Below are 27,636 nucleotides of genomic sequence, written 5' to 3' on the forward strand. Positions count from 1 at the left end.
TTCACCCTTCCTCTGACCACCGCTTTTCCTTAGAACACCTTTCCCTCCCCCACCATCGCCAGCTGCTTTTCCCTGAAACACAGAAGCACATGCCTGTAACGCTGCCTGGGGGAAAAATGACTAAGGGAAAAATAGATGGATGAGGTAAGGGTTAAGCATCCCCTTCCAACGGCTACTTCTCTGCTGCAAATCACTCCTCCCCATGCAACTTTACAGCTGTTCAGCAATTAGATGTCTTTAATGTTATGTCTTTAAAAGCCTGAGCTAGTACTGAGAGCATTCCCAGAAGGAAATTTTTCACATGCTTTCAACCCCCAAATGTGTTTCTTTGTGTTTCATGAGCCACGATTTCTGACCAAAACTCTCCCCGCAGTCCAAGCATCGGTACGGCTTCTCTCCTGCATGCGTCCGCTTGTGTTGCACCAGCTTGGATCTCCGGCTGAAGCTTTTCCCACAGTCCAGGCACCGATATGGCCTCTCCCCCGTGTGCACCTTCTTGTGGTTGATCAGGTTGGAGCTGGAAATGAAGCTTTTCTCGCAGGTGGAACAGCTGTACGGCTTCTCCCCAGTGTGAATGTTCGTGTGCTCAGCAAGTTTGGAGCGCGTGCCGAAACATTTCCCACAATTTGAGCACTGGTGGGGCTTCTCGCCCGTGTGCGTCCGTTTGTGGTGTATCAGGTTGGACATGGAAATGAAGCGCTTCTCGCACTCGGAGCACTTGTACGGCTTCTCTCCCGTGTGGATGTTCTTGTGTTCGATGAGGTTGGAGCTCTTGCTGAAGGTTTTCCCACAGTCTGAGCACTGGTAGGGCTTCTCCCCGGTGTGCACCTTTTTGTGATGAGTCAAGTTGGATCGAGAAATGAAGCGCTTCTCGCACTCGGCGCATTTGTACGGCTTCTCTCCCGTGTGTGTCCCCTCGTGGATGAGGAGATCTGACCGTTGGCTGAAGCTGTTCTCGCAGTGCGGACACTTGTACGGCTTCTCCCCCGTGTGCACTCGGATGTGCCTGATGAGGTGCGAGCTGGTGGTGAAGCTTTTCCAGCACTCAGTGCACTCGTAGGGTCTCTCCCCCGTGTGGGTTCTCCCATGAACGCTGAGGGCCGCTTTCTTGTTGAAGCTTTTGCCGCAGTCTGAGCACTGGTACGGTTTCTCTCCAGTGTGGATCCTTTCGTGGATAATGAGGGATTCTTTCCGACTGAAGCTCTTGCCGCAAATGGCACAGCTGTAAGGCTTCTCTCCAGTGTGGATTCTCTCATGTTTAAGGAGGTGTGCTCTGCAATCGGAGGTTTTCCCACAGTAGGAGCATTCGTAGACCTTTTCTCCTGTTGGCATCTTCCGATTCTTAGGGAGGTGAAAACTCAGATGGAGACTTCCTCCATGGTCACTGCCCATCTGTTTTCTCTTATAACTAAAGATTTCCCCTTGTAACCTCTGGTCTCCTTCACCACAAAGAAAGTCTCGTTTTATTGTCTCCTCTGGGTGATGTTCCGGGTTTTGTTCCACTCTCTTCTGATTTCCAGATACCGCTTGCTTCCCATGAAATGGAAAGACTTTCCCCTTGGCTTTTCCCAGTAATGTCCCATTGACCTCCACTTGCTGAGGTCTTTGGGGCTGGAGGTTCTTCTTCTCTTGTGCCTTTACTTGCTTGTCACCTGTCAGAATAAAGGAAGTATCATGAGATGTAAGGCGCATTGGAGAGACCGTACTCTGGCGACGAAAGAAAGAAGGTGGGGGAAGAGAAATGACAAGTCCTCAGTGATGTAGTGGAGCCAGTGTTTATTGAAAAGATGATTTTAATTGTTAGATTTTTGAATAATAATAATGATAATTAATAATCCTAATCAATAATTATATTGTTACTATCATCCAGTAGTGGAGTTGCAGCTCGCAGGGACGGAGCCCTGACACCTTTTTATCTGCAGGAACGCTGACCTCTCCTGCCACTCCCCACAGGCATCCCTGTTTCCTCTGAGCTGAGCTGCAAATCCCCACAGTGGCTGAGGGGGCATGAATTTTCTCAGCAGCAACATACAGTTGTGAGCTATCCCTTTTGTAATGCCTGTTATATTTTGGGGTGTCCTGGTCTTGAATGGGAGACTAAGAACCAATAAGTTTATAAAAGACCTGCTCCTGGTACAGATGAAAATGACTAGAATTGGTTTGTTGTTCATATGGATCCACACAGCGGCCTCCATTTTTGGACTCTCCTTGGGGGCGTGATGATGGGGACTGTCATGATGACCGCCTGCACTTCAGCGTTTACCACTACACCACCAGAGGGAATCATAGACTTTTAGCATTGGAAGGGTCCTTGAAGGTCATCCAGTCCAACCCCCTGGTCAGAAGAGGAACCATCCAACTAGAGTATCCCTGACATGACAATCCAGCCTCTGCTTAAATACATCCACTGAAGAAAAGTCCACCTCCTCTTGAGGAAGCCTGTTCCATTGTCAAACAGCTCTCACCATCAGGAAGTTGCTCCTGATGTTTATCTGAAATCTGCTTCCCTGCAATTTATTTATTAAATTTTATTTATTAAATTTATTAATCGCCCATCTGGCTGGTCACCCTTTCCACCCTTTGGTTCTAGTCTTGCCCTCCGGAGCAAGTCAGCTCCATCCTCTGCATGGCAGCCTTTCAGATATTTGAAGACTGCTATCGTGTCTCCCCTTAACCTCCTCTTCTCCAGGCTAAACAAACCCAGCTCTTTCAGCTGTTCCTCATAGGACTTGGTTTCCAGACTCTTCACCGTCCTGGTAGCACTCCTCCTCTGGGCGTGCTCCATTAAGTCAAAGTACTGGCAACACAAGGCCTTCTCTATGGTGGCACCAAAGCTGTGGAACTCTCTCCACAGGGAAGTTCGCCTCGCTCCTTCCGTATGAGTTTGTACACACCAGGCCAACGTGGCCCTCTTCTCTTGGGGAACAGTAGCTCCCTGCTGCATATTAACAGCAGGTGTGGCTGGAACATGAGAATAGAGCTATAGTTATCTGGGAAAAAAGGGAATAGCAACATTGAAACTGCCTAATTTGCTGGTATTGTATCAATTCCTTATGTTACTAATTAATTTTGACAAACATGGACAAATATAACAGGGGAGCGGTCCTAGAAAATGTTCCATTTCAGAACTGCCCCACGTCATTGATTATTTGATATTTGAGAGAGAGCCTTCTCCCTCACCAGCCTGCCCAGTTGCTGAGATCATCAGATGAGGTATTCCTGGTGCTTCCACATAGACCTGCGGTCCACTTGGAATCAGTGGAGGCTGGTGGCTCTGATGTCAGTGGGGCAGTGAAGCCACTCCAGATTTTAGTCAGAACCAATCAGAACTCTAAAGGAGCTATCCAAGCTTTGCACCTTGGATAGCTCCTTAAGAATTCTGACTGAAACCTGGAGCAGATTCACCACCGCACTGACATTAGAGGCATCCACCTCCACTGCTTGGAATCCACTCAGAGCAGAGCTTTCAGTGTGGTGGCTCCCTCTCTGTGGAACTCCCTGCCTGTTGATGACGATGATTTACTACATCTCTATACTGCCCAATAGCTGAGACTCTCAGGGCAGTTCACAACAATTAAAACCATAAAATATTACATGACAAAATGCAATATAAAAGTTTAAAAGTACCACATAAAACCAAAGTAAAACCCGGCAGCAGTTACAGCTAGGAAAAGCCTGGCTGAAAAGGTGCGTTTTTGGAAGGCATTTAAAAGATGCCACGTTTTCTGCTGCCTGAACTTGGTCCCAAGTTGTTTGATGTCAGGCAGGTGCCAACAGTGTTTTGTTTTTGGCACCTGCTGAGGACAATTTTATTTAAACAAGCCTTCCCTGACTGACCAGCTACAGTTTTATTGGCATAACTTGATTTTAATTATTTTATTCTACATTTTAATTCCTTTTCTCTCTCTTTTTATTATTAACTGCTCAGGAACCTTGACAGAAATATAGCGGTATGTAAATTCTGTAAATAAATAAGAGAGCTTCAGCTATTTGGCAGTATAGAAATGAAATAAATAAATAAAATGAAATTTTAAAAGTATCTTTGTGCAGGAAATAAAGTTAGCCACAGAGTGTTTCCTTCTGTAAGGACTGGAAATCTCAGAGATTCCAGCAAGCCAAATCTAGGAAGCCAAGTTCAGGAAACCAAGTCCTCTGAGGAACAGGGGAAAGAGCTGAGTATGCTCAGCCTGGAGAAGAGTAAGGCCAGACATGAAAGCTGTCTTTAAATATCTGAAGGGCTGTCACACAGAAGATGGAGCAGTCTCGTTCCCTGCTGCTCCAGAGGACAAGACTTGTGGAAATTGCAGGGAAGTAGATTTTGGCTAAACGTTAAGAGAAACTTGCTAATGCTAAGAGCTGATCAACAACTTCTGGAGGTCGTGGGCTCTCCACTGGAACTCTTTAACTGGAGGCTGGACAATCACAGTGGAGGCTGGTAGCTCCGATGTCAGTGGGGTAGTGAATCTGCTCCGGGTTTCAGTCAGAACCAATCAGAACTCTAAAACAGCTATCCAAGGTGCTCCCCCACGGGTATCAGACAATCATCCGTCAGGGATGCTGTCGCTGCATCCTGCCTTCTAGATCCTGCCTTGAGCACAGGGTTGGAAATGAATGACTTCTAAGGTCGTTCCAGCTCTTAAAATTCTCCGAGTCTATTATTTACCACATTTGTATCCTGGCCTGCCTCCTCCAAGCTCAGAGCAACTTGCGTGAGGTTTGGCCCATTTTCTTCTCACAACCACCCTGTGAGGCTGGTTAGGCCAAAAGACGGTGGCTGGGCTCAGAAGCAATGCAAAACCACCGTTGGTGCGAACAACAGTGAAGACTTCATCCCGTGGTGTGAGCTTCCAGGGCTATGAGAGGGAAACCCTGGTTTAGAGCAGCTTATCTGCTTTTGTTTCCCATCTGCTCAGGATTCAGCTACATCTAACACAAAAAAAGATGCGTGTCTGTCTGTCTGTCAGTGCCATAGTGCCACAAATGTGAAACCCAGACACCTGAAAAGGGATACTAGAGGTGGGCACCCTGGGGTTGTCTTATTTTTAAATCATATTAATTACTTTTAGGGCACAATCCTAGGCATGTTTAGGCGGAGAACAGGCTTACAAGTTCCAGCATTCCCCAGCCAGCAAGGCTGGCTGGGGAATGCTGGGATTTGTAGGCCTGTTCTCCATCTAAACATGCCTAGGATTGTGCCCGTAATTAATTTAAATGTGTCTGTGCAGTTGAAGCCTGCAGCAAAATTTTGGGCCACTAGGGCAGATGCCTCTAACCAACACACAGCTTTGCAGACCAAAGACTTTGAAGCCGAGGGAGATTAGTCGGCCGAGGGACAGAGTTATACACCTGACCCCTATCCCGGGCTGTGGGTCAGCCCTCCTCAGGGGGATGGGCAGACCCCACCCTCAGGGGGCTATAGGGGAACACCAAGGTGCCAGCCAGTATGGCTTTGCTCCAGATGGGGTGGGCACAACACATCCAACTCTGGCAGCTGTGTAAGTTTGCTTGAAGGCTTTGCTGTATCAAACTAAGCGACATCCCAGCTCATGCAAAGCTGGCTCCATCTGCTATTAAGTTCATACGTTCACACCCAACTCCGTGGTGCAGTAGTTTCTTGAGGTGGGCCAACAGCCCTAACTGTGGTTTGGCGGTGATCTGTGAATTCAGACATATTGAAGCAAATCATGGTTAGCACCAACCGTGATTTGTAAACCAGCTTCAAACCATAGTTTCAGAACCTGGTTTGTCAACTCCCAAATAAACCACAGTTTGTGGGCAAGTTCCGGTGCAGGCATTCAAGCAAGCCATGATTTCACATGACATCTGAACCCATCCAGGGACTAGGCCAAATGAGCTTTCTGGGTCAGCCAGAATCTGAAGCCAGGCCTCCATGGTCTAAAGCAGAGGTGGGCAACTTGTGGCCCTCCAGATGTTTTGGCCTATAACTCCCATCAGCCCTAGCCAGCATAGCCAATGGTGAGAGACGACGGGAGCTGTGGCCCTCCAGATGTTTTGGCCTACAACTCCCATCAGCCCTAGCCAGCATAGCCAATGGTGAGAGATGATGGGAGCTGTGGCCCTCCAGATGTTTTGCCCTACAACTCCCATCAGCCCTAGCCAGCATAGCCAATGGTGAGAGACGATGGGAGCTGTGGCCTTCCAGATGTTTGGGCCTACAAGTTGCCCACACCTGGGCTAAACCCAGCGCTTTAGCCACTACGTTACACTGCTTCTGTGCTTACTCAGCAAATTGGCCTCTCCGTCACGTTCTGGCTGGACCTCTGCGGAGCACTGCCTCGAACCGGTGTCCAGTAGATTCTGCTCTGATTTGGGGGAATGGACTGCCACGTGTTCCAAATGTCTTGGAATCTGAAACAGAAACGGGGATCCGATTCAGGCCATAGCAATGTTCAGGAGGCTGAAAAGGCCCTGCGCACCGTGTGTCCCTACAAGAATACCATCAGCTGTGTATGGCTGACCTCCGGGGACTCCATATACAGGTGGGAGCTCATGTGATTAAATCCTCCTCTCTCTCTATCAGTCTGCCTGCCTGCCTGTCTGTCTATCTATGCAGTGTGGTGTAGTGGTTAGAATGTTGGACTGGAACTCAGGAGATCCAAGTTCTAATCCCCACTTGGCCATGAAGCTCACTGGGCCAGTCACTGGGTCTCAGCCTAACCTACCTCACAGGCTTGTTGTGATGATAAAATGGAGAGGAGAAGGATCATGTAAACCGGCTTGGGTTCCAGGCATGAGGAAAAGGGGCGGGATATAAATGTAATAAAAAAGGTAAAGGTGTCCCCAACCAGTCGTGTCCGACTCTAGGGTGTGGTGCTCATCTCTGTTTCTAAGCCGAAGAGCCAGCACTGTCCGAAGATGCTTCCGTGGTCATGTGGCCGGCATGACTGAACACCGAGGTGCACAGAATGCTGTTACCTTTCCCGCCGAGGCGGTAGCTATTTATCTACTTGCAATTTCTTGCTTTTGAACTGCTAGGTTGGCAGGAATAAATGTAATAATAAACCATAAATAAATAAAAATCCCCTCCCCTTAGAAAACTAGCACAACAGGGAGAAGGGCTGTAGCCTAGCCTTCTACATGGAGGTCAGAGTGCTGGGCTTTGACCAGGGAGATGTGCAGTGTTCAAATCCCCATTCAGTTATAAAGCATGGGCCAGTCCTCTCTCAGCATGGTGAGGTTAAAAAGAAAGAGACACCTTATATCCTGCTCTGAGTTCTCTTTAGAGGAAGGGCAGGATTTTATTTTAGTTTTAAAGTAATAGTTAATTGTTCATGTGGAAGCATTCAGTCCAAGGAGCTGCCACCTGCCACCTGAAAGTAGTACAGCCCAAACATAGATTTGCTCCCTCATATTGTGAACTACGTCCCACTCACAAGCCCACTCTAAGAGATGGGAACATGGAACAGGGTTTCCTGTACACCCCATTCATTATATGGGTATGAAACAGTCCAACACAGACATTCCCAGTTGGCTTTATTTTCCCGCAGATCTATTTAACAGCATCGAGATGAAAAGAGACATGATGGCCTCTTTTCTCTGGGCCTTCCAGACTATTCTTTTCCCTGCATCTTGCAAGTTCAGCAAAAACTCCTCACTGCCATGGATGACTCCAAAGCAGAATTCCCCATCATGGTGCCCTCCAGATAGGTTGGACTACAACTCCCTGCATCCCCCATCTAGCCATGCTTCCTGCCAAATATGCCCCAGGTTTCAGTCACAGTACATTAAGGGCCTATATAGCAGCTTTGTAAAGAAGCCCACAAAAGTTACCAGCCTGCCAAATTTTTTTACTGGCCTGTTTTTTTACTCGTAAGAGTGCTGGCGGGCGCAACATTCCATCCCTCCTCCATCAGCCCCTCTGATGAATAATGAACAGGCTAGTGAAAATAAATAAACTCCAGGCTTGATCTCTATACTAGGAATGAAGAAGAGGGCTTCCCATCCTCTGCATCCAGCACTGAAACTCAAGGGAGGACAGAACACTCAGTCCTTCCTTTAGCAGTCCACTCGCCTACATACAATTCCTGATCGCCTGTGGAGATTAGATGAGTAGTTAAATACAAGGCTGTCACATGTGTCACTCTGTCTTTTGCCACTGCTGGCTTATTACCTCTTGGGGCTGCTCAGCTTCCCAGGAGCAGAATCGTCTGAACCACTGGTTCTGCAACTCTTCATCTGCAACCTCCTCTTTCACTTTCACAGAAGAATCCCAATTTTCCAGGGCTTCACTGCTGAGACTTGGTAAGATTTGGGTCCCATGGTGCCTTCTAGGCCACTGGCCGGAATCAGCTACTCCTTCATAGGAGGCCACAAATCCTTCAGTGTCCTTTCCTGACCAGGACCCTCCCAGATGTGGGGTTTCTCCATCCTGAATGCAGGGACTGCGTTGCTTTTGTAGCTCCTCATCGGAGTCTTGCTTAACTTGTTGGCAACCTGCCGCAGCCAGAAACAGCCCGATGGTCCGAACCTCGGCAACATGACCATCTCCTGCCCCAAAGTGCTGCCTCAGCTCAGGCCGTGAGGAATCCTGTGCCTCCATTTTTATCCCAGGATGTCACTCCCAGGCTGGAAAGGAAACCCACGTTAATAAGTGCATAGTGATGTGGATAAATACACTCTGCCACAAAACATGATGGTACATGTGGGACCTGCAACAAAATGTTGCAGCATGGTGGGCTCCTGTTCTGAGTCCAGCCACCTATACCCTATTCCAGGATAATCCATTCTACCTCCTCAACATTTTTTGTTTCTTTCCCCAAACTATCAGCCAACATTCGGTGCCCCCTGAGGGTGCTCAGGCCTCACTGAGGTATTTTGGGTTCCTCCCACCCCTTTGGGGTTCTTTTTCTAAAGAATTTTTGTAGTTCTGCAAACCTTGCTAACACCTCCCTGATTGGTGTACAGATGGTGCCATTTTTACTACACCCATGCTCGGAGAATGAGTTTGCTGTTAGTATATAACAGCCTTCCGCAACCTGGTGCCCTTCAGATGTTTTGGATGTCAACACCTATCATCCCCAGCCAGCATGGACAATGGTCAGGAATGCTGGGAGTAGTCGTCCAAAATATCTGGAGGGCACTAGTTTGGGGGAGACTAGCGTACAGGATAATTTTCTCACACTTTCAAAACATATCAACATGTTTTGCTGCTGCCAAGGCCCTTTATAGATAAAAAATATTACTGTTGCCCTGGGTCATAAAGACAATCTGGTCTTATTTATTTGGGGGTTGTTGTTTTGTTCGTGCCTTTCCATTCATGAAGGTAGCTAACATCAAAGTAAAAACAAAACAATACAAAGGATTAAGCCAACAAGCAATGCAACAAAGATAAAACAGCACATTAGACTAGTCCCATATGGCACAGCCAAGAGCAAATCGATTTCAACAGTAGACAACAAACCAAAAGCATGCCTAAGGCTACCTATAGTGGGTACATGATGGAGATGAGATTTGAACCAGAGACCTCCTGATTCGTAGCCTGGTCTCTTAGCCACTATGCTACACCAGCTCTTGGCCTAGTGCAGCCTTCCCCAACTTGGTGCCCTTCAGATTTTTTGGATCAACTCCCATCACCCCGAACTAGCATGGCAAATGGTCAGGAATTCTGGGAGTTGTATAGTCCAAAACATCTGGAGGGCACTAGGTTGGACAAGAGTGGCCTAATGGATCTCTTGTGGCAGGGAGTTCCACATTCTAGGTGCTGCCACAGAAGATGGTGGTGGGACAGGCAGAAGGGCCTCACCAGCTGATCTCAATAAACACAGTTCCATACGGAGGTGAGAGGAGAGAAGGCCATTTAGGTATCCTGGTCCTAAGCTATCTAGGGCTTTAAGGATGACAACTGTTGTTATTCTTTAGGTATCCTGGTTTAGCTAGCTCAGTGGTGGGCAACTTGAGGCCCTCCTGATTTTTTTGGCCTACAACACCCATCAGCCCTAGCCAGCAAAGTGAATGGTGAGGGATGATGGGAGTTGTAGGCCAAATCATCTGGAGAACTATCAGTTGCCCACTCCTGATCTCGCTCCATACTGCCCACACTGACTGGCAGAGGCCCTCCAAGGGTCTTTCCCAGCCCTACCTGGAAATGCGGGGGATCAAACCTGGGACCTTCTACATGCAAAGCAAGGGCTGTAACCACTGAGCTAGAGCTCTTCCCCAAAGAACTATGGTGCTTCCAGATGGACAGCTCCTAGTGCTACTAATCAAAAGCCATTGTGCAGCTATTCTGCTCTTCCCCCCTTAATGGCTTTCTGGGGTAAGAGAAAAAAACACACAGAAGAGACGGTGGGGAAACACAGGAGGGTTACAAATGGAAGATGACAATGTCTGGACCCTCCATACAATTCTGTGAATGAGGCAGGGTGATTGCACAATAAAAAGCCTTGCTTGTGAAGCTCTCTCGGATCATAGGAAGCTTCGTTATACTGAGTCGGATTATGAATCATAAGAACCAAAGGCTCATCTAGTCCAGTGTTCTGTTCACAAAGTGGCCAACCAGCTGCCTGCAGGAAACCCTCAAGCAAGACATGGGCACAATAGCACCCTCCCGCCCATGTTCCCCAGCAACTGGTATACATAGGCATAATGCCTCTGATACTGGAGGTAGCATAGAGCCATCAGGACGAGTAGCCTTTGATAGCCTTCTCCTCCATGAATTTGTCCAAAGCCCTTTTAAAGCCATCCAAATAAAGCCTGCGTCTTGTGGAAGTGAGTTCCATAGTTTAACTCTGCACTGTGTGAAGAAGTCCTTCCTTTTATCTGTCCTGAATCTCCCACCAATCAGCTTTATGAGATGGCCCTGTGTTCTAGTATTATGGGAGAGGGAGAAAAATGTTTCCCTACCCACATTCTCCACACCATGCATAATTTTGTACACCTCTATCATGTCTCTCCTTACTTGCCTTTTTTCCAAGCTAAACAATCCCAGCTGTTGTAACCTTCCCTCAAAGGGGAGATGCTCCAGGCCCCTGATCGTTTTAGTTGCCCTTTTCTGCACTTTTTCCAACTCCACAAAGTCCGCTTTTAGGTGCGGTGACCAGACCTAGCGTCCATCTAGCCAAGTATTGTCTTCACTGACTGGTAGCGGCTCTCCAGAATTTCAGGCAAGGGCGTTTCCCAACCCTTCCTGGAGATGCCAGGGGTTGATCCTGGAATCCTTTGCATGTGATGCATGTGCTCTCCCACTGAGCTACGGTCCTTCCCCTAAAAACAAAGTAAGATTCCAGTCCTCATGGTTTTGAATAAAGGGCTGATTTAAATAGGAACCTCAGAAGCTGCCTTATATTGAGTCAGACCCTGGGTCCACTGAGCCCAGTATTGTGGACACTGACTGGCAGCGGCTCTCCAGGGTTTCAGGCAGGATTCTCTCCTAGCCCTACCTGGCAAAGCTTGGGATCGAACCTGCAACCTTTTGCATGCTGAGCAAGTGATGTGTCTCCGGTTAAAGGGATCTCAGGAAGGAGGGCTGGGAAAGTCCCATTCTCTGCCTTGGCCTTTAGAGCGCCACTACCAAACAGAATGTGGGTCTCGATGGCCAGAAAATGACTCAGTATAAGGCATGTTCAGACATTAAACTTTCCTCTGTTCTCTCTCTCCTGCCCTGAATCAAGGGATCTCCTCCTCCTTGCATTAATTCACCCACTTCTTGAGATCTTTGCATTAAACCACCCCCAGCACCCTGGAAACCAGCAATCCCTCTCCCGCCCCCCTCACCTGCTTAGGAGGGCAATTCCAAAAGGGAGTTTCTTAGCAGAGAGGTGGAACAGGAAGGAGCCTGCATATTTCCCCTCCTCACCCTGCACTCTCTTTCTGCAATTTCTGGCTGATCCACTCTAGGCATGAAGAGCTCCGTGCATTTAACCCCTTCAGCCTCTCTTAGCAAAGCGGCTGCAGGACAAAAAGACCAACATTCTCCAGAACTTCCGAGACTTCACCAGGGAAAAACAGGGATGCGCGCTCTTGCCAGGGCTGGCTCCAGAGGATGGCACAGTTGAGCATTTGCCAGTGGCCCAGGACCAACAGAGAGCCCAAGAGGGCTACCTCTAATATAGTATTATGTCGATATTTTATGGTTGCAATTGGGGGGGGGGGGTATTTTGTTGTTTGGTTTTATGATTGTAAACCACCCCAAGATCATTTGCCAGTTGGGTAGTATACAAATCTAATAAACAAACACACAAATAAATAAATACATCCAATTTCCACTTTGCAGAGTATCCATGAAAATCAGGTGCAGCCTTAGAATTTTCAGCTTGCATGTCCAGTCTCTTCCAGGTTAGGGGCCCCACTGAAAGTGCCAGGCCGGCACGTGGGGTGTGTGTGTTCAGAAATCAGCACTGCCCTTCCTAAAAAATTACCTTACTAAAGAGCACTACCTGACCTGCCTCGCCAATCATCTATTCAATTTCCCATTGCTGAAGGCTCTGCCACTTGTATTTATGTATCATCATCATCAATTATAATAATGGTATTACTTAATAGGTTTCTAGCCCATGTTTCAGGGTAAACACCCTTGATCTCTAGCAACCCACAAATAGTAGGGTTTTATAGATTATAGATATCCATATGAACATAGTGAGCTGCCTTATCCTGAATCAGACCATCCGTCCATCTAGCACAGTATTTTTGACACTGACCGGGAGTGGCTCTCCAGGGTTTTAGGCAGGACAGGAGGCTTTTCTGCCCTACCTGGAGCTGCTGGGGATTGAACCCGGGACCTTCTGCATGCAAGGCAGGTACTCTAACACTGAACTATAGCCTCTCGCAAATGTATGACTCCAGGTGCATGGCTCATGGCATGAGGTGCATTAAGTACTTGGCTTTGCGTCTGAGACACCATCGAGCTCTGTCCCAGAGCCACTGTTTTGCACCTGGCTCTGGTTTGGTGGACCTTAAGGTCCAATATACAAGTGGAGCCTGCAACAAAATGTTGTAGTGCATCCTCACTTCCTACCAGGAGTGCTCCTGTTTGGCTTCCTGCCTGCCAGCCAAGCTCTCTTCCAGGATATTATAAGCTGTAAGGAGCTCTACTATACCCCCTCCTTGGACTTTCTACTTATCTTTTCCAACTGATACTCAATGTTCTGTGGCTACTGAGCATGCTCAGTCTTCATTAGGCTCTTTTTGGTCCCTTTAAGGTTACCCCCGCACACACACTTTCTGTACTTCTTCCTACAAACCTTGGATTCCTCCAAGGATGCTAATACATCCCTGTTGTTGCTCACTGGCCCCGTTTTGGCTCCATTTCTGTTGACACTCACCACCTGAGGTTGCTATTAGAGGGTGTAAGAATGAGACAAGCCTGTAATGTGTCCACACCTGCTTTAAATGTGTCTTGTCTTCATTCTGGATCTTCCTTATTTGCTTTCTCCTTTTGTGGCTATCTGTTCCTAAGGGCTGAGAGAAGGGGAGGATCACCAACCACTAAAGGAGATGGGCATCTCTACACCAGCCTAAAATCCTGCATTTAAAACAGGGCTTTCTGCTTCCTTTTTAAATGCAGGATCATGATGACTCCCCTTTTCACGTGCTTCTGCTCCTCCGCTTGTCACTTTTCCTCTTTTCATGGAGGGAACTCAAGCGCAACACCACCGGGGTAATTTGATAGCTTATCTGCTATCTGTTTAAAAACGGAAACAAAGGGCATTTAGTGCAGGAGACACCCTGGAGGACCTAAAGAGTCATGTCAAGAGCCCGCAAATTTCTGTGAGGGAGCAATCTCAATTGCAGGATAAAAGCTCTGTGTGAAGAAAGCCTTTAGATGACCACACATAAAAAGCTGATGGGGAAAAGTGCCTAGGCCTGCCACTTTACGATGTCATAGAATCACAGAATAGTGGGGTTGGAAGGGGCCTACAAGGCCATCAAGTCCAACCCTCTGCTCAATGCAGGAATCCAAGTCAGAGCATCCCCGACAGATGGCTGTCCAGCCTCATCTTGAATGCCTCCAGTGTGGGAGAGCCCACCACCTCCTTAGGGAATGCGTTCCATTGTCGTATTGCTCTAACACTCAGGAAGTTTTTCCTGATGTTCAGCCGGAATCTGGCTTCCTGTAACTTGAGCCCATGATTCCATGTCCTGCACTCTGGGATGATCGAGAAGAGATCCTGGCCTTCCTCTCTGTGACAACCTTTCAAGTACTTGAAGAGCGCTATCATATCTCCCCTCAGTCTTCTCTTCTCAAGGCTAAACATGCCCAGTTCTTTCAGTCTCTCTTCATAGGGGGGACTCTAGAGTAAAAAGGGAGGGGGGACTCATAGCTGCTAGATACAGATTTACAATAATGTCTGTTTTGGCCCTGAGATATGAGTAAAGGGCTATTTATTTTTATTAAGTAAATTTATATCCTACCTTTCAGCCAAAAACAACACTCAAGGCTTCTAACAAAAGTCTTTGTACCAACCTCATGATACTATTGTGTGTGGTTTTTACTTTGTTTTTATTCTTTTGTAAAGCACTTTGGTATTTGTTTCCAATGAGAAAGGATATATAAATTTTGCTAATACATAAATAAAAAAAGATCACCAGGGTTTTCTGACTTCCAGTTCCTATTTTCCCCTTCTAAATTAGGCTAAGGATGCAATCCTAGGCATGTTTAGACAGAAAAAAGGTCCTACAACTCCCAGCATCCCCCACCAAGCCCTGCTGGCTGGGTTATGCTGGAAGTTGTAGGACTTTTTTCTGTCTAAACATGCATAGGATTGTGTCCTAAAATGGAAGAAATCTTGGAGGGAAAATCAGGAGTGGCTGTATGTTGTGTGTTTTTCTTTGTGTAAGGACTGTGAACTCAGTTCTGGTACTGGAAACAAATTCATGGACTGAGCATGTGCTCAGACGCACGCTTGTTCCTTAATTCCAACAGTATCTCCCCCCCCCCCGGTGACAATTTTGTACCTGGCTCCAGTCAGCGGATCTCAGGGTTCTGGTAAAAGAGAAGTAGATCCCGCAAGCCTGAAGTCTGCCCACCCCTTCCATAAAGGATGGTTTCCAGTTAAGTTTCCCCACGGCTGGAGCATTTAATTTTTCTTATTTACAAGGTGTTTTACAAGGTAGCACAAACATTATTTTTTAAATGAAGGTCCCTGCTCTTAGGAGCTTACAATCTAAATTTTGACAATTGGGGAAGAAGGCCAGGGATAACAAGGCCACAACAAAGAGATCACACCTCTCAAGATGCTGGAAAAGTAAGTGTTTTATTCCAAGATAAGCGCTACATGTTTCAGCCCAGTTTTATTTGGGGGCCTTCTTCAGAGATCATATCAAAACAGCATGCAGAAATCTCTGATAGATGTATCTCATAAATTCAGTAACTTATGAGATAGATGTATCAGAGGTCTCCGCGGGCTGTTTTAATACAATGCCTGAAGAAGGCTGTTGGGCTTCTCTTGGAATAAAACAGTGATTTTTCCCGCATCCTAAGATGTATTCTCTCTTTGCTGAGTTTGTAGTGGATGCTCTCCGGTTGTTGTTGCTTTATATTCAAGGGTAACAATGGACAGATGTGAACAAATGGAGTTACACGTACTTGAGCTGCAGGCCGGCTCAAAACATTTTCCTGCCTGAGGCGAAGAACAGGATGGCGCTCCCCCCCACTACCACTCCCATTCCATGTACAAAAGCTCACTGGACTGGTAGCAGGGCCGGTGTCAAAGCTTGGCATGCTTGGGCACTTGCTGAGGGCCCACATGCCAGCACGGGCCTTACTGACCAGCGCCCCATGGGCTTGCTGCTCCTGTCCACCATTGCAAGCTGCGTGTTCGCTTGCCTCTCGCTCTGGCTCAAATGATGGCTGTGGTGAGGAGGGGAGCAGCAGACGCCATGGCCTACTTGCCTGTTGTCTCTCTGCCTGTCAAGCAAGCAAGGGGGAGTAATGAGGAGGAGGAGCTGCTGGGAACAATGCTGATCACAGAATCATAGAATAGTAGGGTTGGAAGGGGCCTACAAGGCCATCAAGTCCACCCCCCTGCTCAATGCAGGAATCCAAGTCAGAGCATCCCTGACAGATGGCTGTCCAGCCTCGTCTTGAATGCCTCCAGTGTGGGAGAGCCCACCCCCTCCCTAGGTAATTGGCTCCACTGTCATATTGCTCTAACACTCAGGAAGTTTTTCCTGATGTTCAGCCGGAATCTGGCTTCCTGTAACTTGAGCCCATGATTCCGCATCCTGCACTCTGGGATGATCGAGAAGAGATCCTGGCCTTCCTCTCTGTGACAACCTTTCAAGTACTTGAAGAGTGCTATCATATCTCCCCTCAGTCTTCTCTTCTCAAGGCTAAATATGCCCAGTTCTTTCAGTCAGAAAGTAGACACACTGAGGGAGGGGGGCCCACCGAGGGTGTCTTGCCCAAGGGCCCTCCAAAACCCCGAGCCAGCACTGACTGGCAGCTGAACCTTTCTTCAACTACTGGCAATGGGACAGCCTCCTCTACCACACCTGAAGGCCGCAGGCTACCTTAGCGGACACAGGGCAAGACAGGTGGCCCACAGCTCCCTCCCCCAGCAACTTGCTGCCGCCTCCCAGCACCTGCCATCCGAGGCAACTGCTTCGCTCTGCCTAATGGTAGGGCCAGTCCTGTTGAGCTGCGTCATTTTGTGGTCTCTCTCCCCACTGGATTTTTCCCCCCTCACGTGTCACAAGTGGGACACAGAGAGAGAAACAAATACGGTGACATTTTCCACACAGACACACAGACAAGGCAAGCTTTTATAAGTTTTTCTCTCCCGTATGGGTCCTCTCGTGGATCACGAGCAAGAGTCTCCGGCTGAAGCTCTGACCACAGTAAGTGCAATGGTAGGGCTTCTCACCCGTGTGGACCCTCTCGTGACGCAAAAGGTTACACCGGATGCTGAAGCTTTTCCCGCACACGGAGCACTCGTACGGCTTCTCTCCCGTGTGGGTCCGCTTGTGCCTCACGAGGGTGGACTTCCGACTGAAGCTTTTGCCACAGGTCAGGCAGCTGTAGGGCTTCTCCCCAGTGTGGATTCTCTCGTGCACCACAATGTTTGCGCGGATGTTGGACGTGGCCCCGCAGTAGGAGCATTTAAACTTCCGCATGCGCTTCTTCTGGGTCTTGAGGAGGTCTAAGCTCTGGCGGAGGCTCTTCCCAAAGTCGGTGCCTGAGCCACCCGTTCTCTGGCATTTCTCAGTCCTCTCTGGGAAGGCGCTTTCATGGAAGGCCTGGTCTCCACCCTCGCAGAGGAAGGCCTGCTCTGCTATCTTCCACAGACAGCTGTCCTGGTGCCTTTCCGGCCCCTGCTGGCTTCCTGGAATCCCTTCCAACTCGGGACCTGGGAAAAATTTCCCCTTGGCTCTTTCCAAGGGTACTCCACTGATGCCCAGTTGCTGAGGCTCAGGTCCTTCTGGCAGAAAGGCCTCCTCTTCAGTCTCCAGGACTGGATCATCTACTCCTGAGACCAAACAGAGAATCATTATCTGCATGCAAGAAACCAGAGTGCTGGTAAACTCTTAAGAGCAGCATCTGCTAAGGGAGCCCCCAACTTCTGAAGTAAGATGGGGTAGCAACAAGGAACAGGGCCTTTTTGGTTGTGGCCCCATGCCTCTAGAACAGGAGCGCTCCCAAGTTTGAGAGGGGCCTAGGCAAGGTGGGTCTCCCATACCACTCTGGCTATGCTGTTGCTTTCCTGCTCCGCTCTGTCCTGCCACTGCCTGCTATGCCACTTTCTTCCCCCACCCCCAGTTACTGCCTTGGTCACTCGGCTCCCGCCAGGTGGCCAGGTATGCTGCTCACCAAAGCACTGGTGGAGCGGAGGCTCCATGTGTGGCTGCGATCTTCATTTCCCCACGTGGTTCCAGATGCACCCTACGGGCCAGATTTAGCAAGCAGGCCTGAGGTTCCCCACCCCGCCTCTGGACATTTTGGAGTACGGCTCCCATCATACCCCGACCATTGACCACGCTGGTTGGGGATGATAGGCATTGTAGTCCAGAACATCTGGAGGGCACCACATTGGGGAAGGCTAGTTCAGCGCTTCAACTGTCAGTGTGAACTGGGCCTGGAGGTAGACTGGGACCCAGTGCAGTTGTTTTCAGCTGTGAGGTGATGTGCTCCTGATTCCAGCTCCCAGTCAACAACTGAACCATTGCATACAAATGTTCTTATACTCAAGAACAACTTCCTAGTGATACTCAAGGGTGGTGGGGGAGAAAAGAAGACTCAGAATCAGCTCTCAAAGCCTTACCCAGCAAGCTGGCTTCCACAGAGAGTTGCATCTTTATAGTGTCTGGTGAATCTTGCTCTGATTTGGGGGCGTTAATGAAGCTCTCCTCCAAGGGCCCCGGAACCTGAGTGGAATGGGGGGAGAGAAAGAAGACAATGGCATTTCCCCCCCTGAGGATATTGGGAGACCGAGGGCCTTTCCAGTGCTGGAGGCTGGTGGCTCCCATGTCAGTGGGGCGGTGGATCCGCTCCAGGTTTCAGTCAGAAACAGTCAGCACTCTAAAGGGGCTATCCAAAGTTTGGAACCCATTTTGGAGCTAGGGTTCAGCACCTTGGATAGCTCCTTTAGAATTCTGACTGGTTCTGACTGAAACCCAGAGCAGATTCACCACCCCACTGACATCGGAACCACCAGCCCCCATTGCTTTCCCATGATACATATCATGCCTTTCTATCAGTTCTGAGGTGCGAGCTAACTAACCACAAACATAGCAAAACAATAATTAGAAATACAAAGCAAAAAATGACACTCCCCCCAACACTTGAATACAACCCCTATGTCACGTCCACTTTTGCTCGCCATTTTTCCAAACTATAACAGCACCCCAAACACTGTAACTTTTCCTCATAAGTGAGTTGCTTTTAATTCTTCTTCTTCTTCTTCTTCCTCTTTTTTTTTTAAAAAAAGGAAATTATTTTGGTTGTTTTCCCATATTTTAATTATTTTATTGTTTGACACTTTGGGGCTCCCCCGCCCACAAACGGCCTACAAATGTAACAAATGGACACTGCTTTACCAAGAGAAAGATGGACTGAGCTGCTGTCTCCTTGGTGCTCTCAAGGTCACTTGCAAATATCATTTATCTATTTACTATATTTTTATACCGGCCAGTAACCAAAAGCCCTCTGGGCAGTTCACGAAAAATAAAAACGGTAAAATACAACCGGATACAACGTACTATAAAGCCTTTAAAGGCTGACAGCATAATAAAACCAAAGTAAAACCCAGAGTAAAAGCCAGCGGCACTGTAAAAATGTAAAAACGCAATAATGCATTAAAAAAACAAAAGGACTAAAATACCCAATGCTGGCTCCAGGCTTTGGAGGGCCCTTGGCAAGACACCCACACTGGGCCCCCTCCGTCAGTGCGTCTGCCTTCTCACCGCCATGGTCACCAGCTGCTCTTGCTCCTCCTCCCCTTTCTCCTCATTGCTCCCACTTGGTTGACTGACAGGCAGGGAGCCAGGGAGCAAGGAGGCCGTGGCGTCTGCTCCGCCTCCGCCTCCTCCTCCTCCTCACCCCTTCCACCATTGTCTGGGCCAGAGCGAGAGGCAGGGGAACAAGCAGGTTGCCATGGTGAGGAGGAGGAGCAACTCCAGGGGCCTTCTGCCAGTGGGCCCCCGCTGGGGTGCAGGCCCTCGGCAGGTGCCCCACCGCGCCTACCCTTGACGCTGTCCCGTACCAATACTCATACCTTTTGCTTCTCTCTCTCGGTCTCTTGGATCATCAGGAGGAAATCCTCGGCCAGAACCACTGCCTCAGCACAGGTCTCCGGGCCCCGTTCCCTGACCCAGTCCTGCATCTCCGGGGGCAGGATGGCCAGGAACTGCTCCAGGATCAGCAGCTCCAGGATTTGCTCCTTGCTGTGCTTCTCTGGCGTCAGCCACTGGTGGCACAGCTCCTGGAGCCGCCGGCAAACCTCCCGGGGGCCCTCGGCCTCGCGGTAGGGAAGCAGCCGGAAGCACTTGCGCCGCATCTCCAGGCTGACCGTGTCTTCTTCATCCAGCACCTCAACTTTCACAGTCTGGGAGGAGTCCAGGCTGCGACAGGCCTGCTGGGCCTCTCCGAGGAGGTCCGGCAGGGTCTGAGTCAACCACTCTCCTCTAGGCCAGAGTCCAGCATCGGGCGCTCCCTTTAAGGACGCCTGGCAGGGCCTAGGATCTCCCTCCCAGGTGGTGCTGGGCAACTGCAGGTGTCGCCATTCTGAATTCGGAGACTTGACCGTCCTCAAGAACTCCTGCCATTGGGCTTCCCAGCGCTGCTCCAGCCCTTCGTCAGGCTCCTGTTTGATTTGTTGTGGAGCTGCCCCAGTCAGGAACTCCTGGATTGTCTCTGCTTGGACAAGGCGAGCATCCCTTCCTCTGCCTTCTGATTTCTCCCCGGACTCGGCTCCTGCCTGATCCTGTTTTTCCATTTTTATCCCTAGCTTGACCTCTGGGATTAAAGAAATAAAAAGTTTGTGTGTTTATATAAAGTGCAAAGCGATACAAGTTGGATTAAAAAACCATGAGGGCGGCGATCCTGACTCGACTGCCTAGTTATCATATTTATTGAAATGAAATCTTTCTGGGTTAGTTAGTGTTGTGCTGAAAGATCACATTCCCCCATACGAGCCTTCCCTGGTTTTAAGATCTTCCGGGGAGGCCCTTCTCCAAGTCTCACTGCCATTGGAGGCATGTTTGGTGGGGACACAAGAAAGAGCCTTCTTGGTGGCTGCTCCCAGGCTTTAGAACTCCCTGCTGAGGGAGGCTAGGTTGGCTCTCTCTTGTTCCTCCATCTGCAGGCAAAGGAATTTTTATTCAGCCAGGCCTATGGCATGTAAGCTGGTCAGTCACTGAAGGGAGTTTAATTGGTTGGCTGCTGTTTATTTCTTCTAGGGTGCAATGGGGCATACTGGGAGTTCTAGGGCTTCTTTTCTGTCTAAACATGCATAGGATTGCACATTTATTGTGTGTATTTTAATTGTTTTTAATTAATTTATGTTATATTTGAAGAAAGATATAGCTTCTCATCTGTATTTTACTGTTAGCTGCCTTGAGTGCCATTTTTTGGTGGAACCGCAGGATATAAAGGGTAGAATCCAGTTTAAGCCCCATTCATTTCAGTAGGTCTACTCCAAGTAGGACTTTAGTTGGATTTGACCCAAAATAAATAATGCTGATATTTTGGAAGGCTGTTCATTGTCTCTATGCTACTGAAATATGGTCTGTTCTTTAACTCTTTTGATAAGCTCATATGGATGTACGCTGCCTACAGGCACAAAATAAAGCTTAAGCACGTGCAAATGAGTCAGCTGTATGAAGCTTCCCTGCCCACCCCTGCTTCTTGCTTTCCTGCCTTTCCTCTGTTGTTTCCTCTGTGTCACATTGTAGGTTGTAAGTTCTTTGGGGCAGGGACCTGCCCTCCTGTACCGAGTAATGCTCTGTGTGCACAAAGGGTGCTATATGCTTGGATATATGTACCTAGGTAAATGCCGCTGTATAAACTGGACCAGGATTGGACAAGTCCAGCTCAGTGATGATGCTCATTGGGTGATCTTGAGCCAGTCACCAACTCTCAGCCCCACCTACCTCGCCTGTTACAGCCTGGGAGGGGGGAGTAACTTTTCCTACTGGTGGACCCCTTCTTTGCAAGTGTTCCCCCTCCCCCCCAAAAATAATGGCTGCTGCTAGTCCTGACATCCTGACATACCATAGACCAGGGTCCCCAACATTTTTGGACCCATGGGCACATTTGGGAATTTGTGGGAAACCACCACAAAATGCCTAATCAGTGGATCGCCCCTTTGGCATCTACCTGTCGTGTCTATGGATCTTATTCAGCAAAAACTTTTGTTTTGTCTCTATTGGACATCGCAACATCTCTTTAATAAAGGATTGTCTAATTCAACTAATTGCTGGTGGTGAAATGCAGCTAATGCTTCTTTTAAACATATGTTTTGGCAGTAGCCAGTAATTGCTTCTTTTTGCAGGGAGGTTATTGTATAGAAAAATTTTGTACTGGAACAGTTATTATTACATTTTTATACCGCCCCATAGCCAAAGCTCTCTGGGCGGTTTACAGAAGTTAAAACATTAAATACAATATAAAAAGTTTAAACGCCATTTACAGAAAAGCACACAGACAATGTACACAAACAACATATAACTAAAAACAACTTTGAACTGTCAGTCATAACTAAAGACACATCCAGGACAGATTAAAACTCATCATGCGCTGCCAAATGCCTGGGAAAAGAGATAGGTCTTAACCTGGCGCCGAAAAGATAATAATGTTGGTGCCAGGCGAACCTCAGCGGGGAGCTTGTTCCACAGATGGGGGCCACCACTGAGAAGGCCCTCTCCCTCGTTGCTGCCTTCCGAGCTTCCCTTGGAGGAGGCACTTGGAGGAGGGCCTTAGATGCACTCAGACCTTAGTATTCACTGATGTGCATGCTCTTTTAAATTATTTACCTGCTTCATGGAAATTAACAAATGGTCAGCATAAATAGACTCTCTGCAGCCTTTGGACAGCTAAAACACTGATATTACAACACTGGAAGGATAAACAGTCACTGCCTATAATGCAATAGATTGAAGACCTTACAATATTTGAACAGGTGACATATAGACACCACCTTCAAATGGATACTTATTTGGATATTTGGACTACTTTTGTTGATGCCTATGGATAATTGCCAGAAAGTTGTACACATTTCATATATTAAAATATGTGAAATTTTAAAAAATTAAATTATTTTTTTTAATTGTTTGGGTGCCCATGGGCACCATATTAAGAACCCCTTTGAGGGTGCCATTGGAGGTACCCATGAGCACTGCGTTGGCGACCCTTGCCCTAGACGTAATCCCCAGCAGCTTGAGGAGTTTCTGAGCCCTATTGCCATAAGTCCCTTCAGCCCAGCCCTAGGAAAAAATAAGAAGAAAGCTGCTTTGGATTTTCTTTCCCAAAGCACAGAAATACAGAACCTAACAAAAAAAAAAGATTAAAAAATGAAGAATGCAAGAATGCAAGCTGTAAATGGTAACCATGTGGCCCTTTGTGGGGGGACGGGTTTAGTAATCATTCCCTTTTAAAACAACACAGCCAAATGCCCAATAAAGAGAAATGTTACTTCCTCTCTTGTAATATTAGGACTCGGTGTCACACGATGAAACTCACTGGTAATACATTTAGGACAGACAAAAGGAAGTATTTCTTCACACAGTGCATAGCTAACTATGGAATTCACTATGCCAGGATGTGGCGATGGTTTTTAAAAGAGCCATGCAACCATAGCTGAGCATTACAGCACATGCTTTGCATGCAGAAGGTCCCAGATTCAACCCCTGCCGCCTCCATCTAAAAGGCCCAGGTAGCAGGAGGGGCCCTGGGCCAAGTTGCCGTGATGGACCTCCTCGCCAGAACCTCTGGTGGTTGATGTGTCCCCCCGCACCCCAGTTTATCTGGCGGCAGCAGAGGCCTGCAGACATATGCGACAGCATTTTATTTTTTGCTTTCTAAAGTTCTTTTTACAGCCCAACTCTGATGGGAGAAATGCTGAGCTGGGTGACGCCAGTGGCTGCCATGTTTATTTCCCCACAATGCTTCTGGGTGCCAACGTAGCATTGCTACATTGGGAGTGGGACCCAGAAGGAATGGGGGAAACAGGGATGTGTCTGAGGCAATTAATAAAATGGGACCTCCTTCCATTCCACGTGCAGGAGCCAATACTGTTGATGGGACAGTGTCCTCCACCACACCTAAGGACAACAAGCTAGCTTATGCGGTGCAGGACAGGCTACACAGCACCCACAGCTGTGTCCCCCAATGCCTCACTGTTGCCCACCATCCCCAGCAACTGCTGCCTCACTCTACCTAATGATAGGGCCAGGTCAGAGGGGAAATAAAGACAACAGTAGCTAGATGCCCAGGTCGGTACTTCTTTCGGTGCCAATCCATAAAAAGAAGTCAGAAAGTTAAAAATAACGGCATCACAGACACAAGAGATGCAAAAATCAGCCCAGTAGGCCCTGCTGAGAGCTGTGGGCCCTGGCATTTGCCCCACCATCACCATGCCGGGTGCTGGCATCAGGCCTCCCTGAGACCCTGGAGAACCACTGCCAGTCAGTGTTGACAATACTGAGCCAGCTGGACAAATAGTCTGACTCTCAGCTGGTGTAAGGCAGCTTCCTTTCTTCGTACACTGCACTAGGAAGACAGATCTATCAGCAACGTTTGGCCACAGTACCACCATATTCGAGGCAGTAAATCTCTGAACACAGTGGCCAGGGGAAGACAACAGGGGATGTCGGAGAAATCTGTAACGGATTCAAATGAGTCTGGATTTCTATGAATCCAACCTGTGGATTCTGCAGTGGACTGTCTTTTTCCAAATCGTGTGGTCTTGCAGACTGTTCTTTTAATTGCGGGGGGGGGGGGGATTTGTTGAAATAGGCACTTGTGCTAATGCACAAGTGCATGCACATTTGTGCAAGTGGACCAGAACTCTGATTCAGTTAATGAGAGGACAACAGAATGAAAGGTGCCTGACAATTCACAAGACACAGATGGGATGGATTTAACAAAATCTGTACAACCCTAAGAAGCCTGTCCTGTTTATGTGGGCTTCCTGGGACTTCCCCAACTGCACTCTGAAGCGGTACAGCCCTGGAAGTGGTACAGCCCTGGCACAAGTTTACCAGTTCAGTGAAACCTAAACTGGAGTGCCATTCCAGAAGGTGCTCTCTCTTCTTATGCGTATTATTCCAAATGGAATGGCATGAAAGCATGAGATCAGGGTGGATTATAGATCCTTCAAAATGTCACACTAGGCATCCTTGTGTGGTAGTTGTATAACAGCTTGTTCCAAGGAAGAATTCCCCCTGCCCCCTGCTCCACTATGAACACATCACTTAAGCCTCATCTTTGGCTGCAGTATCTATTTATTCTGCAATGGTTTCTCCCATGTTTGACTTAAAAGTAAAAGGAGGCTGTGTTTTTTTTCCAGTTACTGCCATGTTGGCTGGGAATGATGGGAGTTGTAGTTCAACACATCCGGAAGGGGGCGGTTGAGGAAGGCTGAGCTAAGACATATTTTCAACTATTCAAACCAAACCTCAGCAGCTACAGTGTGCAAAATAGCAGGGCTGCATGGACCCTGAGCATCCATGCGCATGTATTGGAACACATAGGCACTAGGGACAAGATGCAACCAATTCCCCAAGCACAGAATTTGTCAGGGTGGACACTGAGCCCATAGAATCCCAGAGTAGTTCTGATTCTGAGGAAGAGCAGTCGCTCCTGGGAGAGGAGCGCGCTCCGCTTTCCCAGGGCCCACAGCTGACGGAGATTCCTCCCACCAGCATTCCTAGATTAGAAAGCAGTCCAGGGAGTGACCGAGCAGAGATAGCAGACTTGGTGGATGCGCGACGCAGATGCAGAGAGCGGCGCCAGATGGAGGGCGCGGAAAGGAGGCGAAGTGCCAGGTTGGCACGCAAACAACGGCTGCGCCCAGAGGCTCCAAGGGAAAAGGGGAGGGACTCTCCCTAGTCCTTAAGTTCAGGGGTCTGCCAGTAATTCCCTTTCAAATGGGGACCAACTGTTTCAACTTAGGGCATAGGTACTCTGCTGCTCAGATCTAGTTGCTACCTGTAGAGTTGTTAAGTTGTAAAAGAAGAATAAAGCTTTGAAAGGAATCCCTTTGTCTGTGTCTGGACTTGGCTACTGGATTAGACTGAGAGAGGCCTCCAAGGAGCCCTTGACAGAATTCACTTCTGGAGATGCAGGGGAGACAGCTGACACCTGAACAATGACAAATCTAGCAATCCAAGTTCAGAAAATGTTTAATACATTCCAGATGGATTCTGACATTAGTCTGTTGCAGGGGGAGAGTAAGGAGCCTTATGCCATCGAAAAACAGGGCTGGGGAACCCAGATTTTGTTGGATTCAAATGCCCATCAACCCCAGCCAGCATGGCCAATGATTGGGGATGATGGGAGTCATAATCCAACAGCATTTGGAGTGCCATTAGCACCCCACTCACTGATTTACTATGGCTTTTAATAAATAAATACATTTTATGTAATAAATAAATACATTTTGTGGTCCTAAGCCTGATTCTGTCTGCCAAAGCAAGCTCTACTCACAGGAGATGATGCCACAATAAATCCGTTCCCTTTTTGGGGATGCTGCAACTCATTCTTAAGATTTAAAAAAATTAATATAAATAATGCTCTCTCCCAAAACCAAGGTCCATCGCTCAGTGTTAAGACGACATGCTTTGCATGCCCACGTTCAACCAATCCCCTAGGCTTTTTCTAGTTAAAATCCTAAGAGGAAAGATACCCCCCTGCATTGGTGCCATCAGGGACAGACTTTGGGACAGACATCTAGGTCCCAAACTCAGCAGAACGAGCAGATAGGGGAGCCCCAAATGCATCAGGGCTGTTTTACCACATTTTAAGTATGCAAAGTAGTTACTCATTACCATCCAAAGACAGATACACACACGACCGTTCGGTCCAGACTATAAAACTACCTAACAGTACCACTTCCTTGGAGAGTGGCTGAATGTCAGAGTAGACCAGGCTTCTTCCCTAAACCTGGCACCTTCCAGATGTGTTGGACTACAACTTCCAGCATGCCCCAGCCAGCCATGGCTAGCTAGGGCATGCTGGGAGTTGTAGTCCAACACATCTGGAGGGCGCCAGGTTTGGGGAAGAAGGCTGCAGAAGACAAGACTGAGTTAGATGAACTGATCCGGCACAGGTAAGGTACATGTTATTAAGTAACAGATCCAGGAGGACTAACTCTCAGAATATTTAGAGTTTCCAAGGTGGAGAGAGACCACTGCAGGGTGCAAGGCAAACCCCTCTGATTGCTTCGATCTGGGGCGATGGAGGAAGAAACCACTGCGTCCCACCTAGGAACGCCATTGTCTGTCTGCCTCTCCTTCCCCTAAATCCAGCATCTTGTTTTAAACTCACCTGCTCCCTGTAGCCTTTGCAGAGCACCTCCTGGGATAGGAGTGACAGCCCTCCCGTCGCACCAAGAATGGGCAGTGCAGACACACACACAAAGGGGAAGTTTTCTTACCAGGAAGGAAATAAGGGCAGGACAGGAAGGTCTTTTCATAGCTCTCTGTGCAGCTGTGCAGGAAGGTGGCTGCCCTTTTAAAAACACACACACACAACTCCCCTTCTCTCCCGTTGCTGGTCCTCTCTAGCCAATGGAGCTCGGTGCGTTTAACCCCATAAGTTTCTCTGCAGAAAGAGCAGCTGGCACGCACTCTTGTTTAGAAAACCACTGGTGGGGGAAACTAACTGCTGGATGGGGTTGTTGGCCGGCCAAAAGATCATCTTCCTGGCCCGCTTCCAAAACTGAAATATAAAAGGAGCGGGGCACGTTGACCCAATAGTATAGTCCACCCTAGTGACTCAAATAGTGCTTCTTCCCAAATAAGTATATTATTATTATTATTCACCTAGAAAGCACCTAAAATTTTCTAAGTACTGTACAGACATTCAGTGCTGGCACCAGGTTTTTGAGGGCCCTTGAGAAGGACACCTTCAGTGGGCAGTTACCCAAGGATGGCGAGTGCTGGCCCTGGCCCTGACTGCGACCTTTAGCTTATGGGGCAAACGTCTTTTTGCAGTACATTCTCACACTGTAGAGCTGGAAA

At 48.2% G+C, this 27,636-nt stretch overlaps 2 protein-coding genes across 3 annotated transcripts; both read right to left on the reverse strand.

The window, feature by feature from the left end:
- Positions 1-206: 206 nt before the first annotated feature.
- LOC146355748 (uncharacterized) lies at positions 207-11,805 on the reverse strand. The gene is made up of 4 exons (XM_084830846.1): positions 11,734-11,805; positions 8,132-8,586; positions 6,243-6,369; positions 207-1,652 (listed from the first exon to the last, which is right to left on the reverse strand). Exons 2-4 carry the CDS (start codon positions 8,558-8,560, stop codon positions 298-300), a joined length of 1,911 nt encoding a protein of 636 aa, XP_084686972.1. The 5' UTR covers positions 8,561-8,586; positions 11,734-11,805; the 3' UTR covers positions 207-297.
- A 2,669-nt stretch (positions 11,806-14,474) lies between these two features.
- Positions 14,475-27,145, reverse strand: LOC146355749 (uncharacterized). 2 transcript variants are annotated; one of them, XM_084830837.1, is made up of 5 exons: positions 27,051-27,145; positions 19,671-20,410; positions 18,219-18,321; positions 16,824-17,426; positions 14,475-15,861 (listed from the first exon to the last, which is right to left on the reverse strand). In XM_084830837.1, the coding sequence occupies exons 2-5, from the start codon at positions 20,388-20,390 to the stop codon at positions 15,347-15,349; spliced, it is 1,941 nt and encodes a 646-aa protein (XP_084686963.1). In that variant the 5' UTR covers positions 20,391-20,410; positions 27,051-27,145; the 3' UTR covers positions 14,475-15,346. The 2 variants fall into 2 exon arrangements, with proteins under 2 accessions (XP_084686963.1, XP_084686965.1); XM_084830839.1 differs by having other exon boundaries at positions 14,475-17,426; positions 26,942-27,103.
- Between the last annotated feature and the right edge of the window lie 491 nt (positions 27,146-27,636).

The sequence above is a fragment of the Heloderma suspectum genome, chromosome 2 (genome assembly GCF_057233095.1).
Source record: "Heloderma suspectum isolate Gila_16-S chromosome 2, 16-S_ref, whole genome shotgun sequence".
Taxonomy (NCBI): domain Eukaryota; kingdom Metazoa; phylum Chordata; class Lepidosauria; order Squamata; family Helodermatidae; genus Heloderma; species Heloderma suspectum.

What these genes read in the sequence shown, in the direction of transcription:
- LOC146355748 (XM_084830846.1), bottom strand. Translation starts at nt 8,560, where the DNA reads ATGGAGGCACAGGATTCCTCACGGCCTGAGCTGAGGCAGCACTTTGGG. An exon ending in AAGCTGAGCAGCCCCAAGAG is followed by an intron (nt 6,370 to 8,131) that starts GTAATAAGCCAG and finishes TTTCTGTTTCAG; the next exon opens with ATTCCAAGACATTTGGAACA. An exon ending in CGGAGAGGCCAATTTGCTGA is followed by an intron (nt 1,653 to 6,242) that starts GTAAGCACAGAA and finishes TTATTCTGACAG; the next exon opens with GTGACAAGCAAGTAAAGGCA.
- LOC146355749 (XM_084830837.1), bottom strand. Translation starts at nt 20,390, where the DNA reads ATGGAAAAACAGGATCAGGCAGGAGCCGAGTCCGGGGAGAAATCAGAA. An exon ending in CCGAGAGAGAGAAGCAAAAG is followed by an intron (nt 18,322 to 19,670) that starts GTATGAGTATTG and finishes CATTCCACTCAG; the next exon opens with GTTCCGGGGCCCTTGGAGGA. An exon ending in TCACGAGAGGGTCCACACGG is followed by an intron (nt 15,862 to 16,823) that starts GTGAGAAGCCCT and finishes CTTGACAGGCAG; the next exon opens with AGAGACAACAGGCAAGTAGG.